This window comes from Melozone crissalis, unplaced genomic scaffold (genome assembly GCF_028551555.1).
Source record: "Melozone crissalis strain CALT ecotype California unplaced genomic scaffold, PUWL_Pcris_2 ptg000007l_1, whole genome shotgun sequence".
Lineage (NCBI taxonomy): Eukaryota > Metazoa > Chordata > Aves > Passeriformes > Passerellidae > Melozone > Melozone crissalis.
The window spans coordinates 8,451,957-8,468,112 of record NW_026535785.1 but is presented as its reverse complement, the minus strand read 5'-3'; the positions used below and the strand labels follow the sequence as shown (position 1 = coordinate 8,468,112).

The 16,156-nt window shown below is 46.9% G+C and overlaps 1 protein-coding gene across 2 annotated transcripts in view; it reads left to right on the top strand.

The window, feature by feature from the left end:
* Nucleotides 1–16,156, top strand: part of GNAO1 (G protein subunit alpha o1) — a 140,841-nt gene that overhangs the window by 44,762 nt on the left and 79,923 nt on the right. For both annotated transcript variants that reach the window (XM_054296198.1, XM_054296197.1), the window contains exon 3: nucleotides 4,463–4,604. In XM_054296198.1, the coding sequence (XP_054152173.1) occupies nucleotides 4,463–4,604 (142 nt within the window). The remainder of the gene's footprint in view (nucleotides 1–4,462; nucleotides 4,605–16,156) is intronic.

Below are 16,156 nucleotides of genomic sequence, written 5' to 3'. Positions count from 1 at the left end.
TCTGTCAGCCAGGAATCCTCTGGGGTCTGTGACAATTTCTTTTTAAATTTTCATCAGTGAAGAATGGATGGAAATGTATCATTACTTACCCCTGGCAGTGATATGGAGCTGGGAGAGGTGTTTCAGCACATCAGAGGATAAACTTTACAGCTTCAAATTATCTTGGCAGACTGGAGATGTGAGGACTGGGTCTAGTCTGGGGCTCTGTACCTGCTTGAGAAGGTGTAGGGAGTGTCAGTGTGTTGACTAAAGCTGGCTCAGGGTGGAAGGGCTGGAAGGAAAGCACCAGAAGAGCTTGGCTGAACTGATGGATGGGAATGACAATGACTGTGGCCTCTGCTCCAGGAAGTTTTCAGGATGATGGACAAGTGTTTCCCTCAGGAGTGACCAGGCAAAGTGGCTCCTTGCTGGAATCAGCCCCCAGCTGAGCTGCAGCCCCAGAGCCCTGGTGGGCCCTGATCAGAGCATTGTCCCACAGCCACAGGGGCCCTGGTGTCAGCAGGGACAGGCACAGAACCATCTCTGGCTTTGCCCTCTTGGTGCAGTGGTTGTGGAGTGGAAGGCTGAAGGCACGTAAGTGCTTTGTTGAACAGAAGCCAAAGCAAGCTGCCACACAGAATGCACCCCCTGTTTCCAAGTATTTCATTTATTTTGTAATTAAGCAATAATTGCTGAGGCACTGGGCACTTCTTCAGGATTAATGACTTGCTGGGGGATGGCAGAAGATCTGATCTGCAGTGCAACCATTTTCTCCAGCAAATACCTGCTTGTTACTGCCATTCTGAAATGAGTACAACAACACAACCTGCCAACATATGGGTTCTGCTGTTAGCAGCTGAGGGATGGGGAGCAGGCATTAATGGGTACCTTAGGCAATCAGGTTGCTTCAGTTGTCTCTCACCATTCCATTCAGAGCACAGTGTTTTATTAGTCACTTGGTGAATGAAATGGCTTTTTAATTGCTCAGAATCACTTTTTTAAATTAAAGCACTTTATCCCCCCTCTACAGCCCCTGGGAATCCTCTTTAATCCCTTTTCTTCCTTTGCCCTGGAGAGAACCAGTTCTAGTGTGGCAAAGAGGAACCTGCCTGCAGCACTTTCCTTTGTAATTCGGACAAACTGGGAAAAATAGATGCCATTTAGAAAACAGAGGATACACTTTTTTGGTGTTGAAAACCCTCTGCTGCCATAAGGGGCAGGTTGATTAAGGAGTAGCCTACCCTGCCTAAACCTGTAAAGACTTTACAGTCTTGGCATGCTGCTCACTTCTGTTAGTTCCTACACCTGTATGTTTTTAATGGTCAAGCTCACCACAGCACACAGACCCCACTGCTTCTTGTGTCCTGTGCCACCATGTCCCATAGCAAGATCCCTCCCAGGAGTAATGCTGGAGCTTTAAATGTCCTCTAGACAGTAAAGTACAACAGCAGGTGAGAGGAAAGGTGTATCCCAAACAGGTGAGTGGCAGCATGAATGTTCCCAAAGCACTGTGGAAAAAGCTGCTACAGGATTGGAGCCATCACATCACCAAGGCAAGCAAATGGAGAAACACTTGTGAAAAGCATAAAAGACAATAAACCAGTTCACAGTGTCCTAGCAGGCTTTGGAACAGGAGTCAGGGGGCATTTGCTCACTCAAACATTAGGTAATGTGCTCACTGCATGGTTGATTAATCCATAGGTACTTCCCACAGCAGAGCTTTCATACTGGCATCCACAGTGCTGCTTTCAGTCTCCATGGCTGCCTTCTAGAGAGATTTCAGGAACAATCAGGGTGTTTTCTCTCTGCCCCCTTTAAAATTAACAGTTTTATTTCTGTGTTTGAATGACGGAGCGTTGCTCCCCAGCCACAACTGTGTTCACTGAGGGGTCCCAGAGCCACTCTCCATCCCTTAATTCTGCCCCTTCAGCACAAGGATCCCTGTTACTCAATAGGGAACTTACTGGCTTGGAGTATTTAGAAGTGAAAATGTCAGTAATCAACTTCATGGCACAAAGCTAAAAATGGTTTAAACTCTGAAGAAGCCAGAAATCAAAGCTCACCTCCTTCCCCATACAACTGTTCAGCCTTCTTTTTGCCTTCTGAATTCCTGAGTTGATGCCTGTCAGTAAAAGCCAGACACAAATCTTGCTCAAGCTGTGGGATCACTCCCATCTCCTCCATCCTGACCAACAGCTGGACCAAACAAATTTCAGCAGCATCCTCTTGAGGCCATTACACTGCCCCTTGTGCCTGTCCTCTCCCTTTCTTTCTCTTCCCTTATGCTTCCTTCTCTTAGTTGCTCAAAACCCAGCATTTAATCTTGCTTGCCCCAAAATCCAGCCATGAGCCAACCATCCAGAAAAAATGAATTATTCCTGGTGATGCTTTTATGAACTGCCTGCCTCCCATGGGACCCCTGCTCTGCTGTGCCTCGTGCTGTCATCCTCAGAGCTGGGAGGAAGAGCTGCTGTACAGTCTCTCTTGAATTCAAAGAGAATTGATGCAGATCCTTTTGCCTTGTGCCACCCATAACTCTTTATGTTGACTGCTCCTTTTGGCAAAGAACACATTTTCCAGAAGTTCAGCAACTTGTCTGGGTAACAGTAAATGATCCATGAGAACCAGTGCTGATACATGGCTCTGCTGCCCCACCTCCTTCCCATCACTCAGATGCCATTGTTCCAAACCTCACCATGACCACTGGATTCACAGGAAATAAAAGCTACAGAGTACAAGATCAGCCGTTGCCCATAACTCCATTGAAATCAAAACAAACTATTGAAATTTTTTTGGCAAATTGTCAAGTCTGGATTTACTAAGTCAGAAAGATTTTCATCCACCTCTGTTCTCCTCAGCTTAGGTGAGGGGAACCAGCAGCTCCCTGTGCTGTTTCCAGCACACCAGCACCATTTGCCTTTGCTGGAGGGTACCCAAGCCCAAGCAGAGGGCTCTGCCCAGTTCCTCAGATCAGTAGCTTAAAAATATCCTGATCACCAGGATTCAAATCAAGTGATTTGAATTATTGTCTGTCTGAGGCTGTCTTTGCTTGTAGTCATGTTTTTCCAGGACTCAGGGGTTGTTGAGCAGCTCCTCCCAGGAGCTCAGTGTTCAGTGTTGAGTAAGCAAAGGTTGAGGTGGGGACAGCAGAGAGTCAGTCACTTGTGCTAGAAAACCTTTCTGTGAGCTTCACATCAGGGGAAGGAGATCTCTGTTTTGGTCAGCATGTTTCTAGCAGCCTTGTTCTTGGTGTAGTCATCTGTTAATAACTCTGGGCTGGCATGCAGCCCCATTCTCCATCCCAGCACTGGATCCATTGCAAGCTCACAGTGTGAGCTACTGCTCCCTCTGTCCCAGGGGATGCCAGCACTTGTTGGGACCTTTGATGTTGTGTATCTGATTTAGAAAAAAAAAGGCTGTTACAGAAAGGGTGCTAGGTTTCATCAGAGACCAGATCTGTCACTGAAGGACCCTCTATTGTCCAGTGACATCTGAGGATGAGCAAACACGGATTTCGTTTTAGCTAAGCAGATCATCCTCTCTTCTGACATTTAAGACATAACTTATGTCTTCAATGGGAAGAATTATTGTCAAACACAATTAGTTCTGCAGATCCTAGTTGTTTTTGGAGACAGATCCAGACTTAGTTCTGGAGTTACTTAGAGATGAATAAATTACAGGGGTCAGTCTCCTGACCTAAGGAAGAGACTGCAATAACTTGCTCCATCACATAGTTCCTTTGCATAGTTTAATAGAGACCATTGCACAGAGCATCCAGCACACAGAGCTGGTAGGACTGTGGGTCACATTCCCATCTTGTTTGGGGAAGGGATAACATAGCATTCCTTGAAAGCAAAAAAAAATCTCAGCAATTTTTCTAAAGGAGAGAGAAGGAGGGAGGAGAAAGTGTGGAGGGTATTTTAAGTGCTTCATAACTAAGACACTTCCCCCCTCCATGCCTGAGTCCCCACGTGTACAGGGGTGTTTCTACTCTGGTCCCTTTTGTAAGATATCCCTGAAGTTACTACTATGAAAAGGACTAGACAAGAACCAGAGGGTTTCTATCACTTGTTCCAGTGGTTAAGATCTGCTCTGATGGTCATTTGTCCATGTTGAACATATTTCCATAGACCCTGACTGGGAAGGTAATGTGGGACCTGGAATCCTCCCCCCTGTGACAGCTGAGCATGTGAACACGAGGTGCTCCAGGCTTCAGCATTTGCAGTTCATTTGGGAAGGAGGTACCATATGCACCAACTGTGCACAAAACCTTCTTGATAGAGAGCAAAAGGGATGCTAATTCCAGCACTGGGCTCAGACACACTACTGGTGAACAACCAGAAAGGTTTAAAAAGAAATGCTGACTAAATTAAGCAAATCAAGCCAGCAGATGTGCTCTTCAGAAGAGCACAGCTGTCTTTTAAATGTCTCTCCCACTGAAATTACATTCTCAAGGGTTTTTTGTCCTTTGCATTTTCCTCAGGATCATCCATGAGGATGGCTTCTCTGGAGAAGACGTGAAGCAGTACAAGCCAGTGGTCTACAGCAACACTATCCAGTCCCTGGCAGCCATTGTCCGTGCCATGGACACCCTGGGCATCGAGTACGGCGACAAGGAGCGACGGGTGAGTTCAAGCACCTCTGCAGGGTGCACACACTCCAGACCAGGAACAGGAGGCATTTGCACTGTCTCGGTGCCTTGGAGGGGAAAGGAGGGAGGGGAGATTTACATCACTGCTGTATGCCTCCTGCACATGCATTTTGTACAACAGAGACACAATGGCACATGATGTGCCATTTGTACGCTTCGGCTAGGAAGTGTAGCCCTGGGGACCACTGTATCACAAAAGCCACAGTCTCTCATGTCCTGGCTCTAGTCAGGCCAGGGAAGAAAAATAATCTGTTGTCTAGGGACAACCTAGACAGATCTACTGTCAAATTTGAGAAAACCGTGAGAACATGAGTCCTGTGTCCTGTCTCCTGTGCATGTGCTGGACACACAAGCTGCATGGACTGATGAATCAGGGAGAAGTCTTGCTGCATTCAAAGCCCTTCCACCAGCCTGCTAATGTAGGAAAGCTTTTAGGATTAACTTCACTGGGGCTTGACTGGCTTCTACTCACACATCCCCCATTTAAGTGTACCCAAACAGCAATTTCAGTTGCAAACGAGGGGATGTATTACTTCAGCAGGATTGGTATGGACAGGCTCTTAGGCAGCAGCATTGGCATCTGTCTTATCAGAACAGCTATGTGATCCTTGGCAGCCTTCTTGTACCACACACCTAGGCCAGCCTGTCCTTTTACAGTTGCTAGTCTGTGATTACTTTCACCAGCTCCCTATTTTTAAACAGTGGCTCCTCTGTGAGGTGCCCCTGCCAGCCTCTGTCTTGCATTTCTGGCTCAGACCAAGCCCACACAGAAGAACTCAGAACCCTAGAGTAGAGTCAAAACCACCCTTTTTGCATGCTGCAATCCCAGAGAAGGTAAAACTACCTGATTTCACTGGAAATAAAATAATTTCAAATTAAAGACCCGGTAAAGGCAAAGTCCTATATGCCAGTGAGTTTGTCGTGACTATTTTTGGGTAGCTATCAAATGACAGATGTACAACATACTCCAAACTCCTTATCTGAGTGTTGATAATAAAAGCATTCACTAGAAGGGATGCCAAAATCCTGCTGTGGTGTTACTGTATGAGAAGGTACCTTATTTCTCCCAATCACAAAGAGGTACTTTGATTTCTTTGCATCTAGGGATTTTCCCGTAGGAACTCTAAATCCTGGAGACATTTCCATCCCCAATGTGGAGATGATGCCATAATGGAGTTCTTGTGAGCTTGCCGAGAACTAATGCTGATGGTTTCAAACTGAATGCATTAATCTGTTGATTACTCAGTGACTCAGCTCTCAGCAAGGCAACGTATCTCACTCAGCTAAAACCTATGCTAGGAAAACAGAAACAACTCATTCTCCATGTCTGATAAATAGTCTGTGGCAGACAGCTTTAAAATGTAATTTTTTTTTTTTTAAACACCTAAAGTCCTAATTTGAGGAGGGAAAACTCATCAGTGCTTTGGTGCCAGGCCTGGCACAGTACAGGGGGTGGAGGAGGAGAGCTGTTATCAGGACTGCCAGGAACGAGAGGTGGAGTTCTGAGCTGAACAAAACATTGTGTCCGTTCATATTCCCGTGGAAAAGATGCCAAATGTTCCTAGGGCTGTACAATAACTCAGGCTGGAGAGGAGCTCAGGAGGTGTCAAGCCCAACCCCTGCTCAGGTAAAGTTTAAGGTCAAACCAGGTTGCTCAGGGCTCTACCCAGCTGGGTCTGGAATCATTCAAGGATGGAGACTTCACACCCTCTTTGGGCACCCTGCTCCACTGCTCTTACAGTCCCCATTATGTCGAGTGTGAACCACTGTTGTTTCAATTTATGCTTTATGGCAGTAAAGATCTTGTATTATGCTTTTCAAAGTAAAAAATAAGTTTGATTAAGTTCTCTCCAGCCTTGTTTCCCCTAAGATGTCATTCTGGAGGAATTACTCCTGTCTTCCAGTGGTGTCATGCTGACTGTGTGAGACAAGCCTGCCACAAACCACTATAAACCAAACCACTGTCTGGGAGGGTGGTCCAGTGTGTCTGTTCCCTTCAGAGATGGCAGAAATATTTCTTCATTCAGCAGCAAAGGAAACCAAGAGGAAAAGGGAAACTAAGGGAAGGAAACCTAGTCTCTCAGGCTGTGATCTTCCACTTGCTCCTTTCTCTTAGGCACAGAAAGTTGCTGGTATTAGCATGAAATAGTATTTATTTTAATCTTACAAAGAAGCACATGGCTTCTGCTGCCCTGCTTTTGTTATTAATGCACAGCTGCTAAAAAGAGAGGCCATTAAACAGGCGATTTGTTGAGTATTATGCTGCGTGGTTCATCCCTTTTCAGGCAAAGCTTTTCTATTTTAAAAGTCATTCCTCAGCCAAGGGTTTCCAATGCAAATCTTTTAGTGGGGGATTTTCCCCTACTCATCACTTAAGCCCCCAAGAGAAGGGAGCTCTGGGAAGGGGAGCCAAGGCTGTGGCTGCTCCAGCCTGATTCAGCAGCAGGGAGGGAGGGCAGTTGGGCCTAGGACAGGTTTTCCCCAGAGACCACTTGGCTATTACTGCTTCCCCATCCCACTTTCTGGGAGATGGATCTGCACCTGTATCCCTTCCAAATGATACCCTGACCATGATCAAAGCAAAAAAACCCTCCCCTACTTAATAAATGCATGTTGTTATTGACAGAAAATAACCAAATCCTCTCACTGTTCTCATGTTTCTCTTGCCCATTATTGTACCTCCAGTATTTAGTCTAATAGAAGTGAAAAGACTGGGGGAAGACTAAACCCCCTTGCTTTTGGCGGTCAAAGCGAGATCAGTGTCAGAAATAGAACCTAAAAAGACAAAATAAATCACAGAAAACATATGCTCCAGGTCTTGCTGACCTCTCTGCTGATAAGGACTTGTCCCCAGGTTGAGAACAAAACAGCCTAAGTGTCAGATTTCGCTTTTCTGTGTGCTCCTTGTGCAGGGCAGTGGGTTTTCTTGCAGCTTTGCCCAGCTCACGAAAGGTTCATGGCCTGTGGGCAGCGCCCAGGTCCTTGTTTTGTGACCTTCAGCAGGGGAGGCAGGAGCACACCCTGCCAGCTCCCAGCACATTATCCCTGTGCACAGCATGGCGGGCCAGGCTGGAACTCCAGAAAAGCTGTGCAAGTGCAAAGGCACAAATCCTTCACCTGTTACATGAAGGTGGGCAGAAAAGGAGCAGTCAGTGAGGGGACAGGAGCCAGCTGCAGGAGAAGGGGCAGCTGTGGGTGCTGCTCATCTCCAGGGCCACCACTGCCCTGGGTCTGGATCCCTGACAAGACAAGGGGTGACACACAGGAAGAGAGGCTGAGGCTTAGTCTCGCCTGCCTGCTCAGGACTCTCCAGCTGCTCTGTAGGGCACTGCTCAGTCCTTACCTTGATAATCAGATTAGCAGGCAGGAAAGAGTCAGGCTGTAACATGTAGCCTGTGGATTAAATGGTCCTCTAAAGTGCAAATGTATTAATAAAACAAGCTCCTCACTGATTCCATTTCAGTGTACTCAGGCAGAGGAAATGGGAAATGGAGGTTTGAAACCAGCAATCTAGAAGTCAGTCCAAGTGTTTGGAAAGGATCAAGCAGGAAGGGCAGGGTAAGGATGGATTTTCATATCTCTGTCTGAAAATCTGGTTCTGAAGCCCGGCTGCAGAAACCCCAGCCAGAAGCAGCATAAGGTCTCTTCCTCTATGGGTTAATGCTGACCCCAGAACCCGCTTGGAAATGCAGACTTGCAATCCTACTTTGGTGAAATGGCAGAGCTGCAGCCAGGCTGGGAGGCCTGGGGGGGTGTCTTCAGGTTGGATTGGTCCCAGCTTTGTGCAAGCTGGTATGAAAGCAGCTGTAGAGCATGCTCATATTTTCATAAATCAGACAAAAACAGACTGAAATTGTTCAGAAAGTACTCAACAGAGAATGCAAATATCAGTTGCATGGCTCAGATCCAGGTGTTTGAGGTGAGAGGTCACAGGTTTAGCACTTGGGGTCCAGAGGTGGCAGGCAGTGATCTTCACATTTTCCCCAGTCTAAGTCTGGACATGTCTCTGCTTCAGCTATGAACAGGAAAACTAAAAAGCTGCTGAAATGTTAAAGTATTTCTATTGAGATTTTTTTTTTTCTTTTGGACTTTGTAGCAAAATGTGTCTGTGGTGACCTTCTGCTGTGTATGGTCTGCAACTCCTGAACTGTGAGCCACACAAAGATGTGCTGAGACATTTTAAAATACTGGCTAGTAGCCTTGAAAAAACCCTTCTGTAGTGTAATTGAACAGCCCACCCGGGGCGGCTGGCAAAGAGATCCGTGTCAAATCTGCTCCTGAACAGAGAGGTGCTTGTAGAAACCTGGTGCCTCCAGCCCCTTCCCCTCTGCACAAGCCAAAAGGGGAATTTAGGAGCTACCCTCTTCCTCTTGTTCTTGCTTGGCAGTGGCAGGGGCAAAGTCACAGCCGCTGTCACCTGCTGCCTTCCAGTGCTGGAGGGGAGCAGTGTGGGGGAGGATCTCTCTTTCATAAGATCTGCTCTGCATATCTGGCTTTTTGTACTTGTCAGCTCAAGATATTGTGCTACTTCATTTGAGTCAGGTATCTGTTTAGACCAGCTGGCTCCTACTGTGTGTCCCCAACCCAAGATTTCTCAGAAATGCAAAAAGGCTGCTAATAACTTCAGGGAGGGCAGGTGAGGTTAATCAGGCACTTCTCTGCTGGGATGGACACAGGTTTCCTGGGCTTGTGCAGCTTGACTGAGGATGCAGCATCCTTTCTGGTCTGCTGTTGTAAGTGATGGGAACTTAGGGCTGCTTTGTAGAAGAGCAGGGTGGAGTGGAAGAAAAGGGAAAATGGAATAAAGAGGTGGCACTAGACATGCCATTTTTTACCTGGTGTCAGCATTTGTCTGGATATCTAGCTGCAGACAGTGTCTTCTTGCAATACTCACAGCTCACATATAATCATATTTGCTGTACTGTGTCAGACCCAGTACAAATACCCAAGTAAGAGTCCAGGACAAATATTTCAGCCTGCCCTTCATAAAGGTCTGTCACTGTTCCATTAAGGCTGCAGCCATCTTTTTCACACACCTCCCTCTTGGTCCTTCTACAAGGCACATTTCAGTAGCCATTATTTATGTTTCTGAGGGGTGGGGAACAAATAAAGGGCAGGGCATTTCTTGAGAGGTGGGAAACATGAAACAGAAAGGAAAGCACTTGTTATTGTCACAGCCTGCCTTGTTGCCAGGGAGATGCTTGGCTCATTCAAGAAACGCTTGTTGTTGCCAGCCAAGATGGCCAATGTATTTGGAATCTTTGCTGCAAAATGAGGGTGTGGGAGAAAGAGGGAGACAGCAAAGAACAAGGGGAAGCCCAGAGTAAGCTCTGCCTGCATGGTCACAGGGCATGACCCATAAGCCTCCTGGCACCATCTCTGGAGTCTCTCTAAACAAAGCAGCAGTTTCTACATCCCACTAATATATTTTCCTCCTTTGAAAACTCCTTGAGCCCCTGAAAATACAAGATCTTTCCTAATAAATGATAGCACTAAATTAACAGCAGAGCACAAAGACAGTTTATGATAGCACTTTGTGCCAGCTGCAAGAGTTTGGAACAGTTTGCTTCCATGCCTTTGCTCTGCTGCTTAGGGAGAGTCAAACTCTGTCATAACCAGAAGGGATCCCAGCCAAGTCAGCTGAGACCTGTGGCTGGACCTGGGAGACCTTGCTTTGCAGCAGCAGCAGCAGCAGCAGTACAGCCTGGCTCTGTGCTCCTGCAGAGCTGAAGCTGTGATCATCAAGTCTCTAACATACAGGGATCTTCACATGGCAAAAAAGATCCCCCAGAACCAGTGTCTGCTTTGCTGTACTCATGCTGCTAATAAAGATAGGGATCAGAAATGAGAAAAAGCTGCTGGAGTCGTGGCTGCAAACACATCATGGCCAGAAAATGTAGCAGTAATAGAAACAGCTGGATGCTCCAGGCAAGCGCCTGAACCACATGGCCAGTGTGCACCAGAGGCTGTACCAGCAACCTTTCTTTCAGCAGAAGACTGTTAGTCCCTCACAAGAGCTCTAAAAAGCCAAACTTCCCCAGGGTGGCCCACTGTACCAGTTTTAGTTAAAATTCCTAAAGAATGAAAGAGACCTCTTGGAATGGATCCAGAGGGAGCAGGGAGGTGGGCGGCAGTCGCGCAGCGCGTTGGGAACGCGCGTGGTGTGGAAGGCAGCCCGCTGGAAGGTGCCACCTTGCTGAGCAGGGATGTGCCAGCTTGATGTTTTTCACACTGGTCCTGTTTCAGGATGATATCTGTGGTGTTGGCATGGAAACTCTCATTCTAAAGCAAACACTGGATTTGCTTTTTGGGTTCTCCTGGACACAGATGGGCAGGGGACAGGGTGGAGTAGAAGTTCACCTGGTCTTCCAGTCCCTCTGAGCAGTCAGAAATCTGTTCCTAAGAAAACACATTTCTGGGGAAAAAAAGTATTGTGAAGCGCTTCAGCGTCATTTCTCAGGGAGCCAGATGAGAAAAGAGATGTGGTCACACCTTAAAATGCCACCAGATCTGTTTCTTTGGTGAGCACTTGGCATCAGCCAGGCACTGTAGGTTGGTGATACTTGCTGTCCATGCTGCCTTCCTAATTCTGAGATGAGTCTTATAGCTAAATGTCCTACAAAAGCACTGGCCCGAACAGATTCCATCAATTAAAACCAGCCATTTAATTTTCTTTTGAAGAAAACCAGAAGATTAAGAGATGTGTCAGGGGATCATTGATAAGAGAGAGACCACAGTCACCTCTTTCCAACTCCAAGCTCCAGACTGAGTCTAATCACATCTTTCACCACCTAAAGAAGGCTTTAAAGAAGACAGTGCCAGAGTATTCCCAGAGAAACACAGTGAGAGGACAAAGCAGCAGTCACTGGTGCTGGGAGAAGGAATTAAAGTCAGGAATGAGCTTGGACTCATTGTGCTTTCCCTCCTCTCTCCATGGCATCAGGAGAGATCAGGGCAGTCTGCACCTGAAGGACTACCCATCCCTTTGGGTATCAGATGGGTGTAGTGATAAGAGAGGTCTGAGGACATTTGTGTATGGGAGGATCAGTGAAAATAGAAAATACCCAAAGGGCAATTTTTAAATTATAGATATTGCCTTCCTCTTCAGCCAACCACCAGCAGAAAAGCATCTGTGATAAGTTCTCGTGGCATTGTCTGCTCCCTGGGTGGTGGAAGACACAGCTTCTTCAGGTGCAAATTGATCTCTAAAGATGTTAGATTTTTCATGGTGCTTCTGCTGTCAATTGCCATTTCAGGCTTGATTTCTGAGGAATTAACAACCTTAGTCCTCCAAAGCATCCTTGAAAAGGATCCTCACCTCCTCTAAAACTGTCAAACACCCCTGTTCACCTGTGAAAATGCTGACCCCATGCCACAGGGAGATGAGACTTCCCTCCTCCTTGTGTGCAAGCTCTCTCTTTTCATATATTTTTCCTCCGTGAGCTTTATGTGTTTGATACTGATTTTTGGATGATGCAGGGAATATTTTTAGTTTGAAAAGAAGAAACCCCACCCAATCCTGTTCCTTGGAAGGGCTGCCTGCCTTCCCCTGTATTTGTTGTACCTGAGATTTGTTATTCAAATTCAGCCACAGTTAGGGCTGTCAGGGCCATGGTGTGACAGGGAAAAGGCACAGAGGGGAGGGTGAAGCAGACATGGGACTGTAACATTTGTGGCAAATTAATGAGAGGTGGAGTGCTGCTTTCCATTCCCACAGGACAGTGATGGAAGACAACTTCTCTGGAAGCCCCTGGAAAGCACGAGAATGGGGCAGCACAAAAGACAAACTGTTCAAAAATATTTGGCAGATGAAGCAGAGCCCTGAGAAGGGGCAAACCTTGTTCCTTGGAAAGGGCCTTCCTGGCAGCTCCTGGCTGTAGGGTCAGGAGAGAGATGGCTGCACACCCCATTCGCTCCTTCTTGGCGCATGGCACAGGCAGGCCAAGGCAGATTCATCTCATCAGAGGGGGCTCAGCACAGCCACTCCCCACAGAGCAGGTGGCAGTGGCCCTGCCCTCGGTGGCATCTGGTGTTGGTGAACACAGGCAGATACTGTCTGTCCTTCAGGGAGGCACTGAAGTTAAACACTGGCATGGCAGAGGCTTCAACAATGTGTTTCTGCCTTTCTGGGGGATCAGGCACTTGCTGAAGCCCTTCCAGAAAGTCACCACCATGTCTGAGACTGAAGTTCAGGTTGCATCTGGCCGCAGCCTTGGATGCTACCTTCAGGTATGATTGCAAGTCAGCTCTCCAAGCAGCAATTGCAGATAATACTAACTACTCAGCACATTTCAAATACATGTCAGTTATTAAGTAGATTTATTTCCATCTCTTCTGGGAAATGTTGGGAAGCACTGCTGAGTCACGCTGCTTACTCACCAGTTTTAGGAATGCCATTAAAAATATTTATTTTCCATATGCCTTCTATGATGTTCCTATTATTTGAATGTTTCCAGATGTAAAATGAAAACATTTGTGTAGGATGTTCCTGGCCTTAAGCAGATCTCTGATGCATAACTCACAAAAAGGCATAAAACAAGGGATCTATCCCTTGGCTTTGTTATATGATGCTTATGCAGGGATGGTGGTGAGGGGTAATCTTTGCTCCAAAATGGCAGGAGCACAGGCAGGCTGGGCTTGACATAGCTTGGGATGCAAGAAGGAGAGTGTGAGCAGCTGCTTTGTTGTGCCCAAACACATGGGAGAGGAGGGACATGGAACATGGAACCTGTTCCTTACTTACAGCAGATGCTCACAAACTCAGGGCTTTGTTTATTCTGGCTTTTGTCAACTCCAGCTGCCCTCTGCCATGGTCTGCTCTGGCCAGAGACCCCAAAACAATGCAGCCCCCAAGGGACACGATGCCAGGTGCCCCTGCAGGAGCAGCAGGTCCAAGGGCACTCTGAACCCTGGTGCTTGGCCACCCCACACTCTGTGAGAGCAGCTCTCACTGTCAGCCTCAGCAGGGAGGTGTGAGAAGGCCTTGCTGACAGCCCACTGCCTTCACGCCCTGGAATGAACCCAGACAGGGCAACACACTGGAGCAGAGGAGCCATTTCATGGCCTGTGGCTGTGAAGTCCCATCCTTCCAAAAGGGGAATTTTGCTGAGCTGGACACAGATCTCCCAGCTGATTGCTGCCCTTAGGGAAGCTGAAATGTGCCCATGCTGTGCCCAAGCCCCACTCAAGGGGAACCTGTCCCTCCAAAGGGAGCAGCTGCTTCTCATGGCCTGGATCAGCCAGCTGAGAGTGCTAAGGCTGCCTTCCCTCACAGAGAGGCACAGTGGCCTGGTGGCACCTCAAACCTGTCCCTTGCACTGCATCAATCATGGGGATGGCAGAATGTCTGCCACACATGAAGACTTCATTACCCAAATACAGGTTTTACTGAGGCTATTAATCAGTATTGTGTACCTTGGTAATAAGTGATTAAAGTTACCACAAGGGAACTCATTTAACAGCTGCAATTACTGCTTTGACCTCAGTCTCACTTGCTGAATCTGCTGTGAGGGTGCCTGGCAGGGCAGCAGGGACCAGCCTCAGCCAGGGCTGCAGGAGCTCAGAGATGCCATTCACACAGGTCAGAATTGCTCTGGCAGGTGACTGGGCAGAAGTTCTTGGTGTTCCATTGAAGGGAAGGAAAGAATCAAGCTCCAAATGAAGGTTAGAAGCAACAGAGCCTCAAGATCTGCTGTGAAACAGTATCATTTTGCACCTTGGAAGTGTTTACTCTTGTAGTCAAAGTCAGAGAGAAAATGAAGAGGGAAAAAGTGCAGGATATGTGAATTAGCCTGTGTCTGGTTTAGGGTTTTTGATAGATAGCCACTGTGGGCCCCAGGACAGCTCATCCTTCCCCAGAAGAGACCCACATCTGCGTCACGTCACCCCAGAATGGCTCCAGGCAGCAGCACATCCCTTCCCAGTGTCAAAACCCACTCAGGAGCCCGAGAAAATCTCACCCACAGGCTTTGAACACATTTCTCCCTTTTTGCTGTGCTACTCGTTTTCCAGGGCTGTAGGAGTTTCTGGTTTGCCACACATTGTATCTGTGTTGACAGTGAGACTGTTGCTAGATACTTTTCCCTTACTAAGAAATAATTCCCCGAGGTTGGCTATGTATAATTAAGTCCTCATTTGCCTACAGATTGGTTTAAGACTAGATTAACTCCATTGATTAGAGGGGAATTACTCTTGATTTACACTGAGATCATGGGAATGGAGACTCAAGTGACACACAGGAGCAATCCTGCAGTAAATGCTCAGGGTAGCTAAATGGTTGTCACCCACCTTTCTGTGTTTGTCACCCACCTTTCTGTGTTTGTCACCCACCTTTCTGTATTTGTCACCCACCTTTCTGTATTTCTCACCCACCCTTCTGTATTTGGAACCTCCCTGGGCAGATGTTTGTTCCTTTATGTTTAGAGGGGTTTTAAGTCAGTCTTACATGCTGAATACACCTTGCAGATGTTCAGTTGGGTATTCAGGTTCTATGGTCATGTATTGAATAAAACCAGTTACTCCTTAGTTAGTCTGGCAGTAGAACTGGTGCAAGACTGTCCTCCAGAGAAATTGTTCAGGTTCAATGAGGTTTTACCAGTAGGGATGGGAGGGGATTGTACTACACAGAGGAGAAGAAGCATCCAGCAACAAGAGAGGATACAAACAGAATTACATCTCTAAAATAACCCTTTACATGTTTGGGAAGGAAAAAGGGTCCCATCCTGCTCCCTTCTAACGGCCAGGAAGGGCACAGCAGGACACAGCCATGCTCACTCCCTTTGGATCTCAGCTCAGCCCTGCTCCCACCCTGTCTCTGCCCATGCTATCAAAGCCAAGCAAAAGGAGGCAATGGCAGAGAAGGAGAATTTCCTGAGTCCAGGAAAGTGTTTGGCTTGCCAATTTTACTGTGTTTTTATTTAAAAATGTGAGAGCTCTTAGTGCTGGTAGATGATATTTCAGGCAATAAAAGATTTTTTTTCTGAGAAAAAAGAAGTGCCAGTAGACACCATCCAGTGAGTTTGAGTTAGTTCTGTAAAGTTACAAATTAATTTCTTCCAAGTGAGGAGCAGGTCTCACGTCTGTTCCTCCCTTCCACATGTCATCCCATTTGTGGAGTTTTTTTCTTTTCTACAGGGCAGGTTTGCAACACAGCCTGTCTGGAGGTGCAGTGTGACATTGTGGATGCCAAAGATGGGAATTTTAAGCTAGTTTTTCCTCACCACCTTACCACCACCTTACCCAAAGGTCTCACAAACATTTTTCTTCCAGCTTTTATTCTTTGTAATTGCTGTTATTGGTCCTACAAGCTTTAGAAAGCTTTTCTCTTGCCAAGTTCCTCTGCCATGGGTGTGTTTCTAACTGCTGATATCTGTGCCATTCTCATTTGAGTTCCTTGGTTTTGAATGGGCTTTTTTAACTCCAGCTGCCCTCAATGCACATTGCAGGCAGCTTCCACCAAGGTGGACACCTTTTGCTGGCGAGTTCTGTGGCTTTTGAGTCTTCCCACTCTCACTTCCACTCATGAGA